The 24,848-nt window shown below is 44.4% G+C and overlaps 1 protein-coding gene across 1 annotated transcript; it reads right to left on the bottom strand.

The window, feature by feature from the left end:
- Positions 1 to 168: 168 nt before the first annotated feature.
- On the bottom strand, positions 169 to 16,337 carry DRGX (dorsal root ganglia homeobox). The gene is made up of 6 exons (XM_058029559.1): positions 16,304 to 16,337; positions 13,715 to 13,812; positions 13,367 to 13,468; positions 10,692 to 10,864; positions 10,275 to 10,387; positions 169 to 434 (listed from the first exon to the last, which is right to left on the bottom strand). The coding sequence occupies exons 1-6, from the start codon at positions 16,335 to 16,337 to the stop codon at positions 169 to 171; spliced, it is 786 nt and encodes a 261-aa protein (XP_057885542.1).
- Positions 16,338 to 24,848: the final 8,511 nt, after the last annotated feature.

Genomic DNA, 24,848 nt, shown 5'->3' on the forward strand with positions numbered 1-24,848 from the left:
TAAATCAGGGAAATGAACCTACAGCGACACAAGAAAAGCAGGGGTGCATGAAAGGCAGCCAAAGAGGCCGCTCAGCTGTGCGGGTCCCTGGTGGCCCGTGGTGTCCCACTGGGCACGGCCACACTGCAGTTCAGGCCTCGGCAGGGCACGGGCGGCAGAACCCCGCTCTCATACGCTCTTCTCGCCCTCCACGTGCTCCTTGGCTGCAGGGGGCTGCTTGTCCTGGCCGCCCTCGGGGCCGGGCTTGGCGGGGGGCGTGGGGCTGCTGCTGGCGGTGGGCAGCAGGTTGGCAGACTGCAGCACGGCCTCCGAGTGCTCGCGCGCCTTCATGCGCAGCGCCGCCACGCTGGCCGTGCGGTTGCTCTGGCAGCCGTAGGTGGGCAGGAAGGACAGGCCCATGGGGTCAGGGACGCAGCACGAGCACAGCGGGCTCCCTGGGGAGGAAGGAGAGAAGCACAGTCACTGCTGGGAAGGTCATGGAAAACAGCTGTTCCCTCCATGGACAGTCTGAAGAGGACAGAGATGGGGTTGGCCTTTAGTGGGTACATTGACCTTTAGTGGGCACACAGGTGTCCTCTGGATCACTACGGCTAGAAAACCCATATCCTGTTCTGCTGATCCTTCTGTGAGAAGGATCTTACACCGTGAGTCATCCAGGGTGACAAACAGAGTGCAAGAGGGAAGTAGAGACAGAAGTGAGTGGAGTTCAGATCACACAATGAGAGTTTCTCATAAGCAAGGCTCAGCTCAGTCCCTCCTCTCATACCAGCTGCTGTTCTGTGGCTGCCATCAGCTCCATGCTGGAGATGTCCCCTGCCCTCCACCTGCACACTGAGCCTGACCAATGTAGGCAACAGCATTTGGTGAGTTTCCTGAAAGATTACAGGAGAGAGAAAGGTGAAAATATTCCACTCGTTATGATGACTTTCTCCTATCTCACTGTAAACTGAGATACTTTCCCTTGGCCAAGCCCTGCCAACTACTGGCACCATGTCTACCTGCAAGAGTCCATTCTACCTTTACCCATTCAGTGTCTGTGCTGCTTCAGGGTGACCCCTCAAAGAGAACGGCCTCAGAAGTGAGCCAAAGCTACCTGAAGCTGCTGCTGTGGTACAGCTTTAGAGTCCCATCAGGAGAGATGGGCCAGAGCATCTGTACCCTGTCATTTGAGACATGTGGCTGTTCCAAGCAGGCAAGAAAACACTGGAGCACGGATGAAGTGATTACTCTCTCTTGAAGCCAAAACTTTCTTTCAACCCACTGACAGAGGCAGTCCTCACTCCACCAGCTGCCTTCCTGAGGCTCTTTCTCTGGTTTCTCTTTGATAATGCTGTAGCTTGGGCCAGTTCCCAAACAAGCACACCTGGAAGTGTAAGTTGATCACTGGGCAGGACATGCAATCCATCCGAAACCCATGCTGGTACTCAGCTTAGAGGCATCTATTGAATGATGGAGAATGTGACAGGGGAGTAGGATGGGGAGGCAGGGTGGGATGCCTGAGCTACCTCTTGAATTTACTCTCTGGTTAAAAACCAAACACCACTAGTCACCATGTTTCCAGGGGTCTTAGAGGCCACACCAGCTCCACATCTCATTTACACCCCTGACAGAAGCCTGTCTTTTGCTGATATGTTCCCTTTCAACAAGAAACAGCCCAGCCAACTACTGGCACCCACATATCCTGACACGATGCAGTATCTTCCCCTGATCTTTCCAAGCCAAGGACTTGCTTTAATTTCTGCAGTTAATATTTGAGTTAAATGGCTCATGACTAAGTGATGGAACTAATAACCTCCAGAGTTTTACACTTCTGTTCTTGGTAGCAATGGGTCAGCACCCATCTGCTAGGAATGAAGGCAGACAGTTGTTTGTTTTTAAGATGTTGGCAAGACTTCTCCACAGCAATTGTCAGAGATTTGTGGTTACCAGCAGCATTCAGGAAAAAGTATTCCTTGCATTTCAAAAAACGGCATCTACAAAGGACAGCTTATTAATATGAATGGAAAGAACCCTTTTATCTTGTAATACTTCTCTGGTAAAGCATATGATCAGCAGACCAACATTTCCATGGATCCAGGCATTTAAGCACAAGCAAGTTTCAGCACTTGGCTAAAATTCTTGGCTTCTTTTGCTTTTAGCTCTAGGAAGCTCAGTCTTGTATTCTGTGGCTGCTTCGAGCAGGTCAGAAGGAGGGTTTATAATAAAATCTACTCAGTAACACAACTTACAGCTTTTGCCACCACCAGCCACACTCATAAAGTAATTTTTTTGCCCTGTTGAATCACAGCCACTGTTTCTACAAGAGGGAGGAGGGGCCCTTCAGAGTCCCTGCAGTCTGCAGCAGGTTTTTTGCACCAAGACCCACTATTCTGCTCAGAGGTAAGGGAGCTGGGAGGCCTGCAGGAGCATCAACTGCCTCTGCACTGCTGCTTTCTAACACAAACTGAATGAGGCTTTCAAACACAGCTGTTCAGCTCCCAGGCTGAGGGGAGGGCTGGCCTGCAGTGCCTAATGCAGGACTGGGCACAAGCATTGCTTAGTAGGAGGTGGGGAGAAGTGAAAAGAAGTCTTCCTCTTTTTAAAAAGCAGGAATCAGCTCCATTCCCTAAGAATAATTTTCATTCCACTGTTAGAGGAATAAAATATTTATCAGCATTCAGCACCAGCCTAAGATCTTTGCTTAATAATTTGCCCTGATATTACCTAGCGGCTCTGCAACCTGAGGGTGCAGTTACCTGTGGTGGAAAGAAAGCTATCTCTAGCAATAATTCACCCATAAACCATTCCTTTCATTTCCACTGAGGTTAAAATACTTGCAAACAACTCACACATGAAAAAAAAGTAAAGTAAAAAGCATCATTTGCTCCAGGCGCCAGCTAGAATAGAGGAGAAAAGGATTTAGCCCTGTTCCTTTTTAATGTATGTTGTAAAGAAGGTTGACTCTACCTTACAATCATCTGAATCTGCAGAAAATAAGTCCAGTGAAATGTAGTGGACTTTGCCAGCACAAAGCCAAGGCAAACAATGGGACACTCAGGAGTCCAAGGTCTCCACCTTCCCATCAGTCAGCCCACAATCTCCAGAAAAGTGACAGTGACCAAGACACAGGCACCCAGATATAGCAGGCACAAGTAGTTTGTAATATCTTATTGCAATAGCCCTGAGCCCACAGTGGGAAAAGAAGGAACGGTTCCTACTTATTTCAAATCTTCAGAGGACTTCAGTGAGGGTTCAGCCATCAGCCCTAGATCTGGATGCAGCCCCCACCAACACCTATGACAATCTGAGATAAGTTTATCAGGATTTGTATCAAGTTGCTGCAATAGGGACAGGGTACTGTTTGCTTTCTTTCAGGAACTTACTGCCTTCTGTACACAAAATTAAAATACACAATTAGATTTCCATTAACTTACAGCAAATTCTGCTGGATTGATCTGAACCTCCTTCTATTCCTATATGAGATCATACTTTAAATGCCCAGCCTGAACATAAATACTTAATGTAATAAATACAGTCTGAAATATTTGATCCACTTGGCAGTTTAATTGATCTACTACAGAGACTGACAGGAAAAATTAAATTAGTTTTGTCTTGTCTCTGCCAACATCACATTTAAATTGTAACAATATTTGATCTACACTTTTCGTTGTGGACTCTTTTGTGCAGTTCCATGGTTCAGTTTAAGGTGGGAAGAGAGGGATAGGAGCGGGGCACATGCTGATACATAAACATCAATATAAATTTTTAAATATGCATTTTGTGTTTCAAGTCAAGGGCTTAAAGAATTTAATAGGTACTCTTTCCAAAAGGCAAACTCCACATTCCTTTCCTCTTTCATTATTTGTGCATATCAGCACTTGATATGGACACCTGAATTACAGCCTGACATGGAGAGAAGGAGAGAAAAAATCCCATTTGAAATCCTCATATATCAATGCATGATGTTTAATTTTCAGAGAAAATATTATGTTTGATTTAATTATTGTTATCTTCTCATGGTAGTCACATTGGTTTTCTTCAGCTCTAATCCCTATCATAAGGATTGGAAGGTCAATGACAATCTCAGGTTTGTAGTGTTGATTACCAGTGGGAGCTGAGTCAATGGGAGCTCCCTCTTGCACTTCACAGATGGCACCAATATTCTGTCAATTAAAGCCTAAGTCAAAAGTAGGAAACATAAAAGTGGCTTTATCCAAATGTTCTTGAGCTCTGAATCAGGAAGTTCAGAACAAGAAAAGCATGAACTCAATCCTGCAATGGAGAAGCATCAGATGGTCCCAGTTTAATTTGGGGTAGCCTCAAGGCTGCTGGAATTATACTGGATGATTTTTCCTTCTGTTGAGAAGCTGGTTAAGTGTGGAAGGTACCCTGGCTGCCCAGAGGCTGGAAGAGCACTTCAGAGGTGACAGGAGAATCCAAATGTTATAATTTCACATCTCCTTGGCGGTGAGCCCTCTATGCCCAGTGGAAACAACAAAGAGCTGAGGATCTGGCTCAGATATTCGATCATCGGGAACCATTCTTTCAAAATAACTCAACACTGGAACGGGAGGATTTCATCCTCCTTTATTTGTGCCAATAGTACTCTCCAAAAAAAAAAAAAAAATCAGAAGCCAGGACTTGCCTGTTAGAGCAGGAAGGCTGGCAGCAAAGCCCACAGAAAAGCTGGGAGAACAGAACCTGTCCTTTGAATACTGTCAGCTTGGCAACCTCATCAACCAACCTGCCCAGCCAAGGTCCACTAACTTAATCAAGATATGTCCTGGAGGAACAAGACAGCACCTATTTCCTACCCATGTTCTTAGGGCTCCAAGTACCTGTGTACTTCCTAGTGAAAAAGACCAAAAATCTCTACCTCTGAGGTAGAGCAGTGATAGAGCTGGGAACCTGTGATATGGGAATCAAAAGAACCTTCTCAATGTGTGTGAATCTGTAGTAAACTAAAGAAATGTTTTAGATTCTCTGAAGTCAGAGTGGCAGATAAACTAAGAAAACTGTCAAACAAACCCACTTAATCTATTGGCTGTGTTACATCAGAAAAGTCAGTAAATCCATAATCAAGAATGACACTGAAAATAAAAGACTCCAAGAGTTTTATTCTCATTCCCCAGTCTTACGGTAAACAGGGGAGCTTCAGTTCAGCAAACACCAGTTCAAGGGTGAGTTAGGTCCTTGAACACTTCTTTCACAGCCTCGGCAATGGGAATTGCCCAACGGAACTGAGCAAATTCCCTCCATCTTTCCATAATAGCAATTGAAATGTAATGGACGGGCAGTTCTAGTTATGTTTTAGGGTTTTTATCCTGGATACTGCAATTAAGCCTCCCTAATATGAACAGCAACCACAGTAGCAGCAAACCATAAAAGAGCCTAATCAACAGTGGCCTGCAATACCCATTTGGATGTGCATAATACAATCGAGCTCCTCTCTCAGTGGTGTGGGGGTGCCGTGAAAACCAACTGAGCTATAACTTGCACGGAGAAGAGCTGTGGGTGAATTATGAAAGTAATTCCCTGGCAAGTGTAATTATTTCTCTCCTCATGCACTTCACTCATCATGGGTCTGGGGAAATTTCAGTGGAACGTAACAGACACACTCTTGGCCTCAGCCACCAGAATGGTAGAACACATCCGCCGAAAAACGGAGATTCTTGTTTACACCCATTAATAACATCTTCTGCATTAATGAATTGCATTCATGCTGTCATCCATTAAGAAGGTACTTTGAGGTCTCTCTCTGCACAGAACACTAGCTTCTCCAGATGACTCTATAGTTATACAGCACATAAATAAAACAAGTATTTTCCCTTCATCTTTGAGGTCTGCAATTAAATCTACTAAATGGACTGCAGATGCCTGGCTTACAGTAAGTGTTTCATCTTAGAAGATCATGGAACTATTGAAGTCACCACAATGAAGTAGCATAGTTGTCAAATCAGGGCAATTTTAGAGAGTAATGAACATCAGAAATTTCATCTCTGTGAGTCAACCTTTTCCTCATTACAGTCAGTGGTGAAGTACTAAACCCCTGAAGTAGGGAACACTGTATACCCCAGAAATTATGACGTTGTGCTAATTTTTCAAATGAGGAATTATATTTCCTGACAGAATAGTACATGGGGAGAGGATACAGTTGTTAACAGATGTTTGCTATTGAGTACAGCCTCCACTGTGCTAAACTTCAGAGAGACAGGAGACAGGAAAAGGTCTGTTGTATTATTGAACAGAGAATATTTGACAGAAACAGAGAAAAACTGTCCAGTGATAATATATTCTTCTCTGGAAAAAGTCTATATTCTGAATAACAGTTTTCTTTGCATAGTATAGCCATCCCATTTTATTAACAGAACATCCTGTGGTTAATATCTTCACTTTGATGGAAAAAAAAAATCTTGGTTTCAGACACAGCAGAATTCATGAGGCATAGTGCTTAGGGAAAATAGCTTTCTTCTCATTCATCAGAGCAGACCTGGTCTCGTGCTCCAACAATATCCCCTTATCCTAGAAATGGCACATGGGTGGTCCAGAGCCACATGAGGCAAGCCTAACGAGCACTTCACAGTCTTTCCAAAAGCAAAGTTGCAGTCTTAGTCCCTGCCCCAGACTAGGCTGTCTTAAGATTTCCTATCTCTTGTAGACCAGCTTCACCCTCAGCTATTACATCCTTAAATTACAAATTAGATCGCAGACTCTTGTGGCCTAAGCACTTTATGTAGCTTTGAAGACCTGGGTCTGGAGACAAGCAATGCCAGAGAAAGAGAACAAGAGGTATTGGGTTTTTTTTACTAAAGATGAAGAACTCTCAAATGACAGAATGAAAATGGTCCCTAAGAGCCTAAAATAATTATTAATTACTTACATCATCATCATCACTTGTTATTTGCTATATTGATTTTGTCTCCTTCCAAAGCATCAGTCAAATATTATTCACCGACACCAGCAAAGTGTTGTCTCACTAGTCCAAAAAAACGCATCTTGTCTCCTCAAAAGAGTAAGAAAACAACCTACACTTCATAGGAGAACTTGATGTGCTGAGAGTGCTCATTTTTTTGCAGGCTGCTCTTATGGCTGTACTGAAGAATGTGATTCCCTTAACTGGCCAGGATTGTTCTCCCAGTGGTGGGAATATATATCTGTTTGCAAGATCCACATAGAGGAGCTGCATTTTGTTTGATACCTGCATAGAAGAAAGCAAGGCCATGCATCTTTTGTAGTGAAATAATGCTTTGATTCTGGAGCAAATATTTTGCTTTCAAAAGCACAGAGAATTCCTGGTAATTTCAAAGCCTGTCTGGCACAAAACAAATACTGTGAAGACCTCTCAATCATTTCACTCTCCAATAAAACTTGCAAAATTTTGGAAAACCTTTCTACTTGCTGGGTTTTCCCTTATGCAAAAAATCAAAAAAACAAGCAGCTCATAGCTTTATGCCCTATGCTGAGTTTTATGGGATTTGTGTGACATAAAGTCCTATGCCTCCAGACTGACTGTGGCAGGGTTCTGGCATCATTCTACAGCAAAATGCAACTAGATTTTCAAGGGAGAGGCTTAGGTCCCTTAATTAAGATGTATAAGGACATATGCTATTGCCCACATGCACACAGCTCCTGTCTCAAACGGAAATCAAAAGAGAGTTGAACAAACTGAACTGAGAATATGACAAAGACAGTCACACCAAGGTTTTGTGGACACTGTGTCTCCCCCTGTCCTTTCCTTCCTTCTCACAACATTTATCTTTTCCTCCAGACTGACTCATGAGTTTGGTTGTGCTCTCAAATGCACTGGTTTAGATGAAACATCATTTACCTGCAGTTTCCATACCAAAGAAAAGCAGACTGTGCATTAGGCCTGTGATACCTTTGGTCCACTCAGAAGATCCAGAGATTGCCCTGGTCTCCGGTTAACAGGACCAAGACTCAGTAACTGCTGTGCACAGCTCTACCCCAGCCCAAGGGAATTCCTCTTGAAGAAATGGGGAAAGAGGAACTTGTGGAGATGGGCCATGGAAGGAGGTCACAATACTCAATATATCAATGCCACAAGAGAGATGTTACAATTATTCTCTGCTTGTATATATCAGATTTGGTCCCTCATATAACAATAAGTTCTTCTCCCTTAACCCCAAAGCCAGAATTTGACATTACTAAGACCTAGCAGCAGCAGAAGAAGAGCTCCCCTCAGAGCAGCAGCTCAGACCACCAGTCCCATGCCAGAATAACAATACCCTGACAGGCACACACAGATCCTGGTAGGGGCATACACAGATGTGCAAATCTGTATCTGCATTTCATAAAATCAAAGTATGCTACTTTATCCCTTGCACGTACCTGGAGATTTCTAGTGCCAGGTAAGAAATATAAACCAGACATTTCAGGAATGAACTGTATGTCTGACAACATCCCCCAAGACAATATGCAGGCATCTGATACCGGACCATTCCTATACAAATTATATAAATAAAAAAATCTCTATTTACATTTGGGACAGTTTTTTCAGGGACATTTCCTCTTAGCCTGGGCAAATGACTATTTAATACCTACAAAAGATTCAGGAATAGAACTTTTTCTGCCCCTAGGCTGTAAATCTTCAATCAAGAAAAAAGAGCAAATTATTAGTTTCTCAATTTATTGGCTAAGCTGTAAAATCAAAGAGAAGAGTAACAGGAAGTCTTCCAAATAAATAAAACTAAAAATAAACAAACAAAAAAAACAACAACAAAATCCAACCTCAAAAAAAAAAAACACCTAAAAATACCAACCCCTCACAACAATTTTTAATATTTTTATGTCATTTTGTTTGGTTTTGTTTATTTGGGCAATTTTTTCTTAAAATTTAACTACATTTAAACATGAAACCAGTGAGAACACATATTGATGCATTTAATTTGAAAATGTTTGAATGTAAACTTTAAGGAAAAAAAACTCCTTTACTGTCATCAAAATTATTCACTGAACACAACTCTATTTCCACACTTTTCAACCTGTCTGGGATTACAGTTATGAATGAATAATATTTTTGCCTGAAAAACTTCATCTTATTTACTCCAGAGAGGCTTCCCAATGGAAAAAGTGAAAAATTGCAACCCCAAGACTTCACAGGGCAGAGATCAAGAGGACTCAGGCACTCTAAGCAGCTGCCGCCCACCTACAGGTGACAATAAGCCTTTAGGTTTAAGGGCTTTTTTAGGACCCTGTGTGTCCTTTCTTGTTTCAAAGTTCCAGGTCCCTCACTTACCAAAGGAGCAGTAACTGTGTGATGTGTGTGGCTTCAGCTTCTTTTGAAAGACAGGAGGGAAGGGGGTGCAGGGGGCAGGACACTGGACTTAACACACAACTCAGGAGTTTCAGACATTTGCTCCAGGAATACACCTTGGCAGTGCTGATTTAACTGGAAATACAAGGAGCATGAGGTATTCCAGAGGATACAGTGAGATGTATTAGAGGACATTTTTCTTTATAGTGGTGGGTCTTTAACTGAGAAACTTTCCTCACAAGTTCTTGCAGCACATTGGGACACAGAGTAAATGCATGTGCCTCTTTGTGCTTGGCACTCCTATGAGGCTTTGCATCCTATAAATCCATAAATTGAATTCATCCTGCTTACACTCTTAGTCTTATAAATTGTTAGACCAAGAACAGCTAATGGATGAGTAGGTGATTTATTTTTAAAAGTTGCATACTGCTGCTGGATACCGAAAGTATATAGACACAGGATGTACCCTTCCTGAAGCTGGGGTCCCAGGTAATGGGGAATTACTTTGTATCCTCCCCTGTCCCCAGGAACATGCTTTATTCAAGTTCTCAAAGGGGATCTACTGTCCAAGAAGAGAAAGGTCTGGATTGTGAAGAAATGCACTGCAAAGGAAACCGCATGCAAAGAGCGGATGAGGCATCAGTAATGGTGCCAGGTACTACATAATGCAAAAGGATGTATATAACTAATTTATTAGAATAAATTTAAGTCTTAAAAAAATGCATATGCAACAAAAACTCTAAAGGAGCAAACCCCACCTGTCTTACTCCTTCAGAGAAAACCTGACCTCATGAAAAGTAGCTATCAGAGTAAAATGAAGGAGTTTTGCCACAAATTATCCTACTACAGGAGACTCACTTCGGTATGTGCAGCACTGGTCAGTGCAAATATTGCCAATCTAAAGAGAAAGAGGGGTCTGCCATTTTCCAAAGGTTTCCTCAAATAGGGCAGTGGGACCATGCCACTTAGCTTGAAAGGGATGCTCTTTGAGCTTGCTCCCAAGTAAAATAAAGTAATTTACCTTTTAGAGAGGCAACGTGGGATAAAGCTTGTGCATAGGTGGCTGTGTTGAGAAGAGTCCCCGGCAGGCAGGAAGGGAAGAAAGGTCCTGTAGGACCCACTGCTCGGCTCAGGCTGATGGAGAGAAGAAGATAAATTCCTTACAAAACCAGAAACAGCTATTCCATTTGTGCATGCACTCAAACACATTGGTGTCTCAGCACACAACTAGATGTGACCCAGGCTGGACAACACCAGTCTCCCACAGCCACCAGCTCCTCAGCTTCTCCCCAGGGAACAGTGGATTGCACAAGAAACACCTCATTTTCTAAAGATGATGCCTCTAGGTCAAGGCATAGCAGCAAATCTGTATGCACATACACACATATGAGGCATTCTTGCCCCATAGACAGGTAGGCAGATGATATATTACTCTTACCTCTGTTGGATCTCCAGACCCTCTTTTTTATTCCTGGTTTGGTCTGTTGGAGAAGGGGAATTTAAATTCCTCGCAGGAGGTGCCACCTCAGCCATGGTTTCCTTAGAGCCCTCTTGGTCAGAAGCACCCCTCTCTGTTTTTCTCCATTTAGCCCTTCGATTTTGGAACCACACCTGGAGCAGGAGAGGAATCCTATGTGAAAACCATGTTTAGCTAAATGTGAAGCAAGGAGATTATAAAATGTTACTCGAGTGAAATCTGTCATTTACTAGCTTGGCTAAATCTTCCTCTTATTTTGTATCCCCATTGCTATTCTAGTTGAGTCTTAGGATGACATTTGTATTTGTGGTATTTCGGCATCTGGAAAGCAAGCCAGAAATGTCTAAAGACATTCAAAAGGCATGCCAGAACAAAAATTTAGGGCAAAATACGTATCTAAGCACTCTGATAAAAACATATATAAGTCTTTAAATCAGCAGCTGCTAGAATCAGAGAGGTCAGAAGTGAAAAGATGTGGATCTGGCCATCTTATCCAGCCTATTTTCTGGAGAGGGCTGATACTGGCTGTTCTTCCTCTCATGGCCAGTCTGCTTTCAGAGGACTCAAAAGCAGATAGGTACTAATTTTGGAACATCATCCTGCAGTTTAATAATGTTTTTGTGCAACTGCCCCCACTTCAGGCCACGCTATGAATTCAGAATAGAAGGCCAATTTCCAAACCTTTTTTCCCCCATATGCAAAACAAATATTCATATTCTTGATTTTTTTTTCTGACTATTATTCTAAATTTTTTTTTCCTATTAACCTAGGAGCTGATATGCTGAAAGTATGATGTTTGAGGTGGCAAATGCCAAGTCTCTCTGGAGGTCAGGAAATCCACATTTTAATACATGAATTCAAGTATGGGCGAGATTGTTGTTATTATTATTCTTCTCCTTCTCCAATTCCATTTTAGTTAGCTGCCTTTTAATTGCATGTATCAGCAAACATTGAATAATGATTTTATCTATATTCTAAATTTAGAGCAGTTAAATGCAAAGCAAAATGCAGACACTTTCTTGTGTCTTAATTGAATGAAGGTCACAGCTATAACAATATTTAATTGAGCTATTTTTCATTATCATATTTTAATGACTTTGCACTGACAGTTCGCCTGCTTCTGAGGAAAGAGCATGATGAAGTCGTTTATTTCCCTATTTAGTTATTGTTTGACAACATCATCTTCGATTAAGACTCTGCTTTATAGCACATTAATCATATTTGAATGAGCAAGGGGTATAATGTAAACATATCTCCCATCCTCTGTGTTTCCCCATGTCCCTGCATGAAAGCAGGCTAAACAAATGCTTGCATCTATTGTCTGTTTGCATAATAGCCAACAACAAGGCTAAACACCAGTCCTCAGCAATCTAATTGTCACCACCCCTATCTCACCCTTGCACCTTTCAGGAAGAAGTTATGATCTTCCACTTCTGAATGCTCAATAATTGTCCCATTTATCTCAATTTGCAGTTCAGTCTTTAGGCACCAATAGCCAAAATGGCATTTTTTATTATTTTTTTAAGCCAGTACCTACAATGCAGTGGTAAAAGGAGATTTTCATTTCCAAATAATAATCAGTTTAATTTGCCCGCATATGAGCAATGATTCATGTTCAGATTTAATAATCAGGATCACATAATCTGATTATAGGAGAAATAATTTGTTTACAATCCCCAATTTACTGTGGTGAATTCCATTATCTCTCTTCAGCCATTGGGTTTTAAGAGATACTAACATGACCCTAGGGAACAAAAGGCAAGCTATTATATTTCCTACAATTAGATCTTTGCATAGTCTTAACCCCAAGCACCTAAATTAAAAAAAAAAATAGAAGAACACCGTGCAGAAAAGCCCCATAAATAAAAATGAATGCATAGCCGTGTTCAAAAAATGGTTTGCAACTCTGTTGTGGATGCCTAAAGAGTTACAGGGATCCATCCCTGATGACTGCAGGACTGCTTGTTTTAGCAGAGAACCTGCATATACATATGGACTGGACATGGAAAAACAAACATGGAAAAAAGAAAAGAAAAACTAAGGAAAAAGGTAAGGAGAAGGAAGAAAGGAAGGGCTGGAAAAGTGTGGCTGTGGACAGAGTAATCATGGCCAATGGTATTTATTGGATCATATTAAAGGTGTGGGAATTGCTCTGCAGGCTCTTTATCTGCCTAAATTAAGTGTTTAGAAAGAAGGCAAAAGGGAGAAAAGTTGAAGAGGTGGAGAAGCTTTCTTCCTGGCAGCCGGGCTCCCTGCAGTTGACTAACCCCACTGCTCGACAGTGGTCATAGTTGCTTTGGAGAATCACGTCTCAGCTCTTTTCTCTGCACCACGCCCCCCCTCCAAAAGCAAGGAAATGGATGTGCATTGATGTAATTTAGTACCTTGGAGACGCGGACAAATTAGTGTAGAACATTATCACTAGTTAATTATGAATGACCGATTAATCAACCTAATCTAATATTCCACATTATGTTGATGTTATTAAAGTGCATCATGAAAATGACAGATCGTCTTCATTTGCGTTCTTTGGCCAAATGTGCACTCTGCAGTCATGATGTCAAATAAAAAAAAAATTAAAAAAAAAAGTTTGCCAGTTTGAATATCCGAGTTAAGTAATTCCCCAGGATGTTTACCTGCACCCTGGCCTCCGTAAGGTTGATTTTCAGAGCCAGCTCTTCCCGAGTGAACACATCGGGGTAGTGGGTTTGAGCAAAAACGGCTTCCAGGGCCTCGAGCTGATGGAGGGAAGGAGAGCAGAGATCTGTGAGAGATCCGTGAGGATCCGGCCGCCCCACGGGGGTGTCCGCCAGGCACGGATGAGGCAGCGGGGCAGGCGGGATGGTTTGGCATGGCCCAGGACATGCGGGAGGAAGGCTGGGAGCGGGCAGGGAGCAGGCACGGGGGAGGCAGGGAGCCGGTGCGATGCAGGCGAGCAGGGACAGTGGGTGCCGAGGCCGGGGGCAGAGGGAAGCGGCTGCTACCTGCTGCAAGGTGAACGTGGTGCGGTTGCGGCGCTGCTTCCTGCGCAGGAACCCGTCGTCGAAGTCTCCGGCGGAGTGACCTCCGAAGGGGGCAGCGCCTGCGGGCCGAGAGCCGCCTTAGGGCCGCGGTGCCCCGGGCACACCGGGCCGGGCACGGAGCCGCTCGGGCGGGCAGCGCTGCCCCAGCTCCAGGGCCGGGGGGTTCTGCTGCCCAGAGCGCACCCCGGCCCGGGAATGAACATTTTTTGGGGCCATTTGTATTTTAAAAGAATAAAGAGACCAGGCTTTGGCACAGGCGTGCGGACAGCAGCTGGCAAAGGCCCTGCCCATCTGCCCGGCCGAGGGGGCAGCGGGGCCCTGGCTGGCTCCTCTGCAGGCACCGCGGGAGTGGTCGGACCGGCCCCGGCTGCTGCCCCGGCTGCCGGAGGAGAGCGCGGGCACGGCGCTCGGTGCAGCCCAGCACCGGCCTCTCGGCCACGGCTGAACCGCCGGGAGTGGTTAGTGGGGCTGGGGAGGCCGCCCTGCCCTTCCCCGAGCGGCGTTCGGGGGCCCGACTGGGGCACGGGGGGTTTGTCCGCAGACCGGGGGTCGAGGGAGGGCAGATGGGCCACCGGGATGTGAATCACGTCCCATGGAGCGGACCCCGGCCTTGCGGCTCCCCCCAGTCACACATCATCCGTGCGTGCCCGTGTTGAAATGTGTCACTCCCTTTCTGTTCGCTAAAAAACACAAACAAAACAAAACAGACCAAAAAACCACTCAAAACTTAAAGCAAAGCAAAAAATAAAATCAAAGAAATCAACCCCAAATCAAAAAAAGAAAACAAAAAGAACTCCAAACCAAAACCCACAAAGGAGCAAACAAAACCAAACCAAAATAAACCCTCACAGAACAGAAAAACACCAGAACGCCCAGAAGTGTTGCTGAGTGTCCCTGTGACCCCACTCGCAGAGCTGCCCCTGGAGTGCTCTGCGGTACGGGGGCTGGAGGTCACCGCTCATCTCGCAGCATCTTTTGGAAGATAAACCCGGCCCCGAGCCCTGTCCTCGCACAGCCCTCACCCCGTGTGGGCCTGGCTGAGGCTCATCAGAGAACAAAATACTGTCCCGGTGACCCCCAGAAAGCGGTGTCTTCCCTGCGGAACCGGGCCGAGCGCTGCCCGAGCGCTGGCCGGACAGAGCTTTTCTGTTCCCCCTTCTTTGGGTCGGTGGCGGGATTTGGACAGAGTTACATATTTTTTATTTTTTACTTGAGCGAGGGGCCGGCCCCGGACAGCGCCGGGAGAGGCTCCAGCCTGCGGGGCCGCCAAACACAGGCACCGGCCCCACGCTGCCACCGGAGAAACAAACGTACAGCAAACAAACAAGCAAACAAAACCAAGAACACGTTTCCAAAGCTGTCTGCCAAAAACAAGCAAACAAAGCCGCCCCAGAGTTCGGTGGCACTGGCAGAGGGACCCTCGCACTGTCCTGCCCAGTCCGGCTCCCCTGTCCCGCCCGGAGAAAACTTTGGCGAGTGAATATTCCAGCCGGGATGCACAGCCCGGCTTGGGTCCGCTGCCCCTGGGAAGCCGTGCTTGAAGAGGGGCTGACCTTCCCCGAAGTGGGATGGAACCGCTGGACCACATCCTCCTGCCAGCGCCGCCGCAGGGAAAGCCCCTTCCCGCCGGCGATGCCCGTGCCGGGAGCGGGGTGTCCTGGCCGGGGTTTTACGGGGCCGGGTCGCTTTCCCCGCCGTGCAGCCGTAGGGAGCCGGTAGCGCTCGGGCACTGGGGACAGCCCTGCCGGGGGCTAGGGCTACGCGGCCGCGGCCCCGGGGATGCTCCGGCGCTGCGAGCAGCGGCCGGAGGGAGCGGGGCAGAGGGGCCCGGGCATCTGCGGGGGTGACACGGGGAAATCCCGAAGGCTGCCAATTTTTAGAAAGGGAATCAACTGCAGCAACAATAATAATAATAAAAAATTAAAAGTCCCTAATCAATAATACAAAGAAAAATCATCCTCCCAAATATTTATTTTCCCCCGGTTTTTTTTTTTCCTTCTGTTGTACCTCATTTTCCCTCATCCTCCCACAGAATGTTTGCAAAATAGCATTAAAGATTTATGCGGTCCCTTTGGCTGGAGGGAGGAGGCGTGACCACGTCCTGAAAGTGTCCCGATTACAGCCATGACACCAACATCTGTGCTGGGAGGGGAGAAAAGCATCTCTCTCTTAGCCTGAGGCTCAACTGCGGGATCGCTATCCACAGAGGGGAGGCAGGTGGCAAAATGACGGGCGTGGGGGTGTAAAACCAAGCCCTTTCCAGCAGGAATCAAATTAAAAAAAAAAAAAAATGCAATCCTTCTTTCCTTCCTGTGACAAGAGGGGAAAGCTAGGAGGGGGGAGGGGGACAGGGTTGTATTTTCTTAAGGAAAAGGATGATATTTAGTTGTCTCTCTATAAATTTACATCTTATCCCAGCACGCATTTGTACGCGACAGTCGTGGCGCAAGTTCGGTCGCAGTTTCCCCTTCGGTCCCCAGCGCACCCCGGCCCACAGACACCTCGAAGTTCAGCTCTTGTACTTACACATCTCTGTGCGACAACACTCACCCTCTAGCTGCGGGGGGCAGTGGAAGTAGAACATGGCCCTGCGGCTGAGTGGGCGCCCGCTGCTCGCAGCTGCGAGCCCGACGGCGGCCGGCACCGGGGCCAGCCGGCAGCCACGGACCCGCACCAGCTCCCGCGTCCCGCACCGCCGAGGTGCTCCTGCAGGTCTGAACACACAGAGGGAAAGAACAGAATAGGTGGAGAGCCAGAAGAAAACACCTGAAGAGACCCATTGATAACCCTAAAGCCCATCCCAGAGGAAGAAGAAAAAGTAGCGTCTGACCCTGTGCAAAGAATTAAAAAAGACAGAGGCAGAAAACTCCGTGGTAGGCGTACAGTAATCAGAATCAGCAAAACTTTGTTGGTTTGGTTTTTTTTTTTCCTGCCCAGAATAGCAGATTGTGTCTATCTTGTTTTTCTATATATCTATCCATCCATCTCTATCCATCCATCCATCCATCCATCCACCTCTATATCTATCTATCTATCTATCTATCTAATCTATCTATCTATCTATCTATCTATCTATCTATCTATCTATCTCAAATATTCCTTTACGGAGCAAATAGTTACATAAAGAAAAAAAATGTTTGCAGGTAAGATTGAACTGCTTAAAAGAAAATTTAAATTATTTTGCCAAAATAAAACAGCAATAAATCCTAAAAGCTGCCTTCTTTTTAAAGCATCCAGCACACTGGGAGCCAATGTCCTCAGCAAGGAAAAAAACCCCAAGCAACAATTCAAATTCATATGCAGTCATACTAAAAACAAACAAACAAAAAATCCAGAAGGTACATGAATAGTAATCCATACCTAAACCGAACAGAAGTAAAAATCACCGGTAAGGTTTGGGGGTGTTTTGCTTTAGAATAAGGCGCTGGGAGTTGTTGGCTGCAGAGACAGAAGGGCTCTGTGGAGTTCTGGAAGTGGCCAGATGTCTTTATATCTGTCTACAGCATGCTCTGCCTCTCAGCACTTGCCTTTATAATCTCACGCATAATTGGCCTTAATCTGATTATTTCCAGCGCTGTCTACAGTGAGTAACTTGGATAGGTCTATTGGGCCCTACAAATGGCCCACGTGGTGTGCAGAGCAGGGGGGGTGGAGAGGATGAAAAGAAAAAAAACCGCGTAATTTCTCAGCAAACGCCAGGAATGTGAACGGCAGCAACACAATCCCATTATTTTCCGAGCGCCGGCGCTCCGGGGCTCGCAGCCCCCTGCGTGTCCCCCCGGCCCGGGGTGCCCCGGGGTGCGGGCCGGGGGGCCCCGAGCGCTGCCCGTAATTGCCGCCGGATGGGTTTTGGGGGGCCGCTCTGCACACGCCTCGCCTTTCCAAGCGATCGTACCACGGCAAAGTTTGATTTTGTTCGCAGCGAGGGGTCTCTGGATTTATGCTCGCTTCCCGTCTGCAAATGATATGCGGCGGGACCCTTCGCAATTACTTTTAAAATGCATCCGAGACATAGGCTCAGCGGAGAGAGATGGCCCTTGCCTCAGCCCGGGTGAAAATTAGACTTTAAAGTACCCAGATGAAATTTTCAAGTCAGGGACGCGGGATTGGATCAAATCACATAAACTGCAAAAAAAGCAAGTATAATGGCGCATAATTGGTTCTGTAATAGCATTACACAAGGATAATAGCCTGTTATGGCCCCCTGCACATTAAGTGCTTCCCTGGCGTAAAGCCTTTATGATATTAAAGGGGGAATATAATGATATTTTGGTTATTAAATGCGTGTAATTAATTTATGCACCACTGAAAATAAAGTTGGTATTATGACCCACTCAAGATGCATCAGAAGATGTAAGTCAGACAACTGTTGATAAGTTCTGGTGTCTATGTTTCGTCTAGACTGCTGATTTTATTTTGGAACAATTGCTTCTCCGGCAGACTACACAAATTTAATATTTTATAAAGATTGTAATGTTCTGTGCAGGAAGGGCGAGCAAATCTACACAGGCTCTCTTAGATCTGATGGGAGTTTAAAGACAGCACATTCATACCAGAGCAAAGGAGATGGATACAGGCAATACAGGTGCAGAAATAGTGATATTGAAGAGATGATGTCTTTGGAAAGTTGATTCTGTACATACGATCTCATTAAATAAACACTAATAAGCCTTAGAAATATCACCTGCTCTGTCTTTTACATTAGGCATAGATGTGGAAATTCCCCTAACGTATATTCAAGTTGGAGCTATGCCTCCATCCTGTGAAGCATTAATTTAGCAAAGTAAGGCAAAAATTAATTTTGAGATATGAATTGATTTGATCTGATCCTATCTTATCCATTCACTTATAATTTTAGCATAGTACTAACAGATGTAGAAGGCTGTCTTCAGGTGTTTTATATACATTTAGATGTCTACACACACACTTTTAGGAATATCTTTGTTTGACATTTGCTCATCATCCAGGCAAGTCTCTGAGCAGTAAAGTATACTATGAATTGAGATGGTTTTTACAGCACCATGCAAGATCAAAGACCAGTGCTCTGAATCTGACTGTACTCAATAAAATAGCAGCACAAGCTTTAGGTCAAGTAACCTTAAAAAGAAGACCATAACCTAGAGGTGCTGCCTGCATCTCTCCTGACAGTGTCCTCCTCCTGAGAGGGGGGGAAAATCCACACAGGGCCAGTGCTGTAGGATCCCTTTGCACAGAGGCAGATGTGCCTTTTCCTTTTTCTCTGACATCGGGAAGAGATGAGTGAGATAGTGTTTTATCATAAGAACCCCTAATAAAATAATAATAACTTCATTATGGTGCTCTCAGGCCTTGCTCTAGTCAGGGGGCTGCATTGCTGTTTTGGCTCCAGGACTCACTTTCCCCAGCAGTTTGAAGCCTGCAAGTTCAGCGTATTACAGGAGGGGGAGAAGGCGGAATGGAGCACGGGGAAGTGCTCCAAGTCGCTGCTTTTTAAATAGAAGTAAAAGAACCCTGAGCCGGTCGAGACTCAACTTTCTCCCAAGGACCAGCAGCTGCAAAACAAGGAGATAACTAAGCAATATATAATCCTCCACTCCTCGCCAGCTCGGCGTCTGTTTAATTTTAATGCTCGAAACGCGGGGCTGACATAATTAAAAGTTAGCGTGGGGAGTCCTGGGTGCTGCTGTCGGGCGGACGGAGCCCGGGGCGGCGGCGCTTCAGCACCACGGAGAGCGCCCGCAGCTCCGGCCCGGCCCGGCCGGCGCTCCCCGGGGAGCGGCTGTGGGCAGGGCTGCTCCGGCCTCCCTCCGGTCCCCCTGCTGCAGACGCTTTCCTGACAATCCGGGACTACAGGGGAAAAAATATGCAGTAGGTTGTTTGGGATCATGACTAGCATTTCTCTGGTGGTTCCTCTGATCTAGCAACCAAAGCACTAAAAACAAGAATGAAACAACGTACACTGCTAAAATATTTCAGGAAAAAAAATACCTTTTAATGTAAAGGTAAAGTCTCCTTCATAAAATTAATTTTCATTACTATTATTATTAATGTTGTTTTTACTGTGACTATTGTGACATCAATATTAGTTACTAAGTCTGCAAGAAAAATTCCAAATAAGTATAATTCAGGATAGACACTTTGCTGATCGTGTCTGTCTTATAGCAGAACTGTTCCTGTGCTGCACACACAAACACACCTCTTATATTTCACCCATGAAGACAAAACCTAGGGCTGAACTGCTGAGCAAAATCACTGAATGGATGTTTTCCTTGGAAACACTGAGCTTTGAGGGGATCATTTGAAAAACCCAAGGAACAATTCAGTCTGAATAAATGGCCCTCTTGCCCCTCCATGTCCAAATGCTTCCTTTCCTGTGATTCTCAATACCTGACCACAGAAAAAGGCTGGCAGCTAAAAGGTTATTTTACCCTAATTCTTGTGCAGTAAAATGTATTTTCCAATTAACCAAATTTGCCGATTTGTCCCGCTTGGACACTCTTATAATTTATAATGTAAAAGTGTTCTTTCTTTATCTAAAGACCAAGGTGACTGCTTTTAATTTTCTGTAACCTCTTTACACTTGATGTTCACCAGACTCATAATGTTAATTGGCTTCATATACGGATCATCAGTTTAATGAAGGAATAAATCCTATGTTGCTTTATGTCCCTCTGTTTTAACAATGATTGCTTTAATGAAGAATGTGACGTGTTTGAAATCAAAGCTGCAGGAGACATTGGAGGTTTTTTTTTTTAATGATGACTGAATTGCTTATTTAAAGCTAAAACCATGAGGTTTTCATATTTCAAAAGCTTTTCTTTAAATAATTTTCCATGGAAAATACTGGCACCTTCCTCATCAGAGAACTCTTTCTTTGCAATTACAGGCAGGGACTGAGAATAGCACAGTCCTGTAATATAAACACCCCAATTAAGTTATGAAATTATTTCTAAGCTTTTATATCACTGCAGTTTTCATTCAGAGTTTAAGTAAAACTCCCATTGAGTTATAAGTAGTTATGCCAGCCTAAATAAGGAGTATTTGGGGGTAACTAATAAACCTCTTTGTCAACCGACTGTATTTCCACTGTACATGGGTAGATAAAGAAATTTACAGGGGAGGAAGGATTGTCAGTTCATACACAAAAGCTCTAGATTGCTATAGTCTATTTTTCCCCGTGGGAATTTTAGGATTTCAGGAGCAAGGATAAAATGTAATGAAACATGGACTCATAGAGGTAAGGTGACTGCAAATCAGAGTATCAATTAGGTCAAGCTGGAAAGCAGCAATTAGACCCAACTGCATGTGCTAGTTACAGTAGCTACAACAGGTTTAACATGTGCAAAGAAAATGAATTCTGGTAATTGAACTTCTACATTCTTGGTCCCATCTATAGTAAGCTTTCCTTCTCTCTCTTCCTTCTGCCTTTAATGGAGACTTCATATACTGGTATGCATATACTGGTATGCATATACTGGTATATATTTTCTTTTAATTTGAGAGCTGTTGTTAACAGAAATTACATGACCGTTAGATAAAGGAACATGCAACATCAGAGAGGAAGATCTCTGATCAGAATCTAGACAAGGGCTAAGCAATCAATTGAATTGGATAGAAATTTCATGACATGGTAAAGGAAGTGCATGAGATTGAAAGGGATATTAGCTTTAATTACATACCACTGAGAAGTTATTCAGTATGCCAGGCCTGATCCCATGATTTCTTGTCTTGTTTATATCCTGGCAAGTGTTAGACTCATTCAATCCATCAATCAGGTTGCAAAAAGCTTCATGTATGTACACACAGACCTTCATCACTGCCCTCCATATAGTACTCTTAGTGCTGCATGTTTCACTTCAGAGCTGGCCAGGACCCTGTGAACAGCCCATCCTTCACTCTTGCCTTCCCTCTCAATGCAAAACAAGAAGGAACCTTGTGGCACTTCTAGTGGCACACAAGATTAGTCTGCCAGGAGCCTTCCTCAGTATCCAGCACTCTGCCTGGAGCTGTGCCTTTATCAAACCTGTGCTTAGCACAGGCAGGGTCTGTGCCAGGATGAGGCAAACAACACTGGTTTTCAGGGGGATTATCTGGGTTTTTAGTGAAGATATCATACAAAGGTGCTTCTTCCTGGATAAAATAAGTATTCTAACCAAGAACTGTGAATGAAGACTTCCAAGGGAAGGTCTTTCAGTCTATGGCTTTTGAGGACACAGTTGCATGGCCACAAACACTGGCTCAGCACAATTAGGAGAAAATATGATGCAGATGAAGAGTTGATTACAATGTGGATCACAGCAGAAAGTGTACACAGATTTTTAAACACACACACCAGTTTTGTGCTGCCTGACACATGTAACCTGATGGTTAATCAAGCAAGGTTTCTGTGAGCAGATCTGAACCAGCATACTGGGGTTTATGCTGCTTTGTGTCACAAGGCCTGAATTTACAGCATCACCAAATCGTGGTTTCAGTTAAAGTTTAGTCACTTCTCAGTATCAGGTCATTTTCTCAGTGAAAATCTGCAGCTTCTGTTTTCCTCGATAAGGCAGGCCACGATCTAGCTCTGAATAAGGGCAGTTAGTATATGCAAGAATCTAAAGCTGCACACATTCTGTGACAACAGAAGTTAGCAGTCTCCCTTATTCTGTGAATGGCTTCTAGCAGTAAACCCAACAGGAAGAAATAAAACATTTTACTAGCTGCTTTAATGCACTGTTGTCTCATTCACCAAAGGTAAGACAAATTCACACCTACTAATTACTCTCCTTGGAGGTGGGCTGCACTCCAGGCCAGCAGAGAAGTGGCCTAGGTGTGACATACTTTTGCACAAAGCCATTGAAATGCACCCTCTGGATGTGGCAATGCTCTCACATTAGCCCAAGCACTCCATCTCAGTTCTGGGAAAGTTTCACCATCCTTGGGGCTGAACCAGGAGTGAAGCTGCCTCTGAACACGTGCACCTGGGGGTACATAAGAATGAACCCACGTGTGTACACGCACTTGCATGTGTAATCTGAAAGGGACTGGGGATAGTTTGGAGGGTTTGGTACCTGTAGGAAAGCCCTGGAATTTACTATAGACACCCAGTCACTCCTCTTTCCCGGAGACAATCTCCAGGACTATGAATAAGTACTATCCTCCATGGCTCTTTCAAATAATTGCCCCATTTCCTATACGAAGAACAGGAACCATAGTAATTACCCTTGGCAGTCTGGAAGAAGCACCCGAGCATTCCTAGAAGATTGCCTCATACCAAACAGCATTTTCAAGCCTGCAGAGTGGATAGAAGAGAGCGCTGTGCTCCAGCTTCCTCAGGGCAGGCACATAGACGTTTTCTCTTCCTCCCCAGCTCACCTCATCCCCCAGAAAAAAGGAAACCACCTCAGGTCAATTTCCCCGAGCCCATCGTTTCTGCCTTACCTGTTCCAGGACACCCCCAGCAGATCCTTTTCCCTGCTTCAGTGCCAAGGAGCACCTGCCCATCATCTACACCTTGTGAAAGGAGTAGCACAGAAATCCCTTAAAACAAACATTTCTACAATCAGGAAACCACTCCTGTGAATTTGTGCTCTTCACAGTTGGCTCTCTCCCACAACACACTGAGACCCCACTGCCATGTTGGCTTGGTGCTCTCCCCACCTTAAGGAGCAGAGTGTGACTGCACATACCTCACCAGCCTGGACCACTTTAGTTCCAAATTTGGACCAAATGCTTTGTCATGGGGTTGAGTGTAACCCTTCAGCTCTACCATGAGTAGGATTTTCTTCTTATTTTGGAATTTGTACATGTTTCAGTTCATGAATGAGAAGAAAATTCACCTTTATTTTAAAGCAAAACAAAACAAAGGCAACAAAAAGAAAGAGCCTACTTGTGCTTAATTGTTATTCTAATTATAAGTTGTGGTGTAGTGTAAATTTTTTCCCTTGGCATTATTATGAACCTCATTTCCTTACAAAGTCCAGGATAAACAATTCCAATATATTTTGTTTTAATTATCAGGGTTTAATGGGGCATAATAAGACTAAGTTGAGTGGTGCAGAAAAAAAATAATTTAATGTGTGCAAAACTACCTAGTGCTCCTAGCTTGCCTGTGCATATTTCACCTATTGTAGGGCAGCACTATGTTAGCTAATATTCAGTGTGCCCATCATTTATTTATTAATCATACTTGCTTTTCAGTAGAATTTTTTTTTCCTGGCATCTGAAACAAGAAGAAACACATTACAACATCCTAGAAAAACAATGGGCAGTTCTCTGGGTTGAGCAGTGAAGGATGAAGCTGATATACACAGCTAATGGTGCTGGAAGCATTTGTCATGCATGGACAGAAGATGCAATGTTGGACACAGAAGATGCAATGTTGGACACAGATCCTGCCTCTGCCAATCCACTCCAAATGCTGCCAGTAAAAACTTCTGGCTTCAGTTCTTAGGGCTTCTACCACAAAAAACAAAAATAAAACATCAGCTGAAGTCACCATTCAGAAACAACCTGGTCCATACCCTCGCTGTAGATGCATCTTGCCACTCCCAAGGTGTGGTTCCTACAGAGTGAAAACACTGCAGGTACTTCTGCTGCGAAAAGGGGAAAGTGCGTAGGAGCAGCCTGGGAAATAGAACAGTTAAAGGGAGATCCCTTATGGCCCTCTATGCTTCCCAAGGTGCCTTTGGCAATGGCACTGAATCCCATGGCTGGGTGTGGCTGATGCAGCAGTTAGAACCACCCTGCTACCAGATTTGCATTCCACTGTACCAGGGCAACCACATACCAGGACCAAAACATTTTCACTTGAGGAATAACTAATGGATCCTCCCTGAAGGGAAACATGTCTGTCCTCCTTATCTGTCATACTCCTTGGCACAGAGGACTTGATACGGTACCCACTGAAGCCATTGGGAATGTCCTCTCTTCTGGAAAATTATTTGATTCATGACTCTAGGAAAGGTTCAAATACAACATACAAACCATACCAATGTTGCATTACATTTATTTAAAAATTTGCATTTTATATTACAGATTAATTTAATATACCCCAAGTGTTTAGGTTTTAAATTAAATAAATTTATTATACACATCAGTATTTACAGAAAGAAAAACATTACTTTTTTTTTTT

The sequence above is a fragment of the Melospiza georgiana genome, chromosome 8 (assembly GCF_028018845.1).
Source record: "Melospiza georgiana isolate bMelGeo1 chromosome 8, bMelGeo1.pri, whole genome shotgun sequence".
In the NCBI taxonomy this organism is placed as follows: domain Eukaryota; kingdom Metazoa; phylum Chordata; class Aves; order Passeriformes; family Passerellidae; genus Melospiza; species Melospiza georgiana.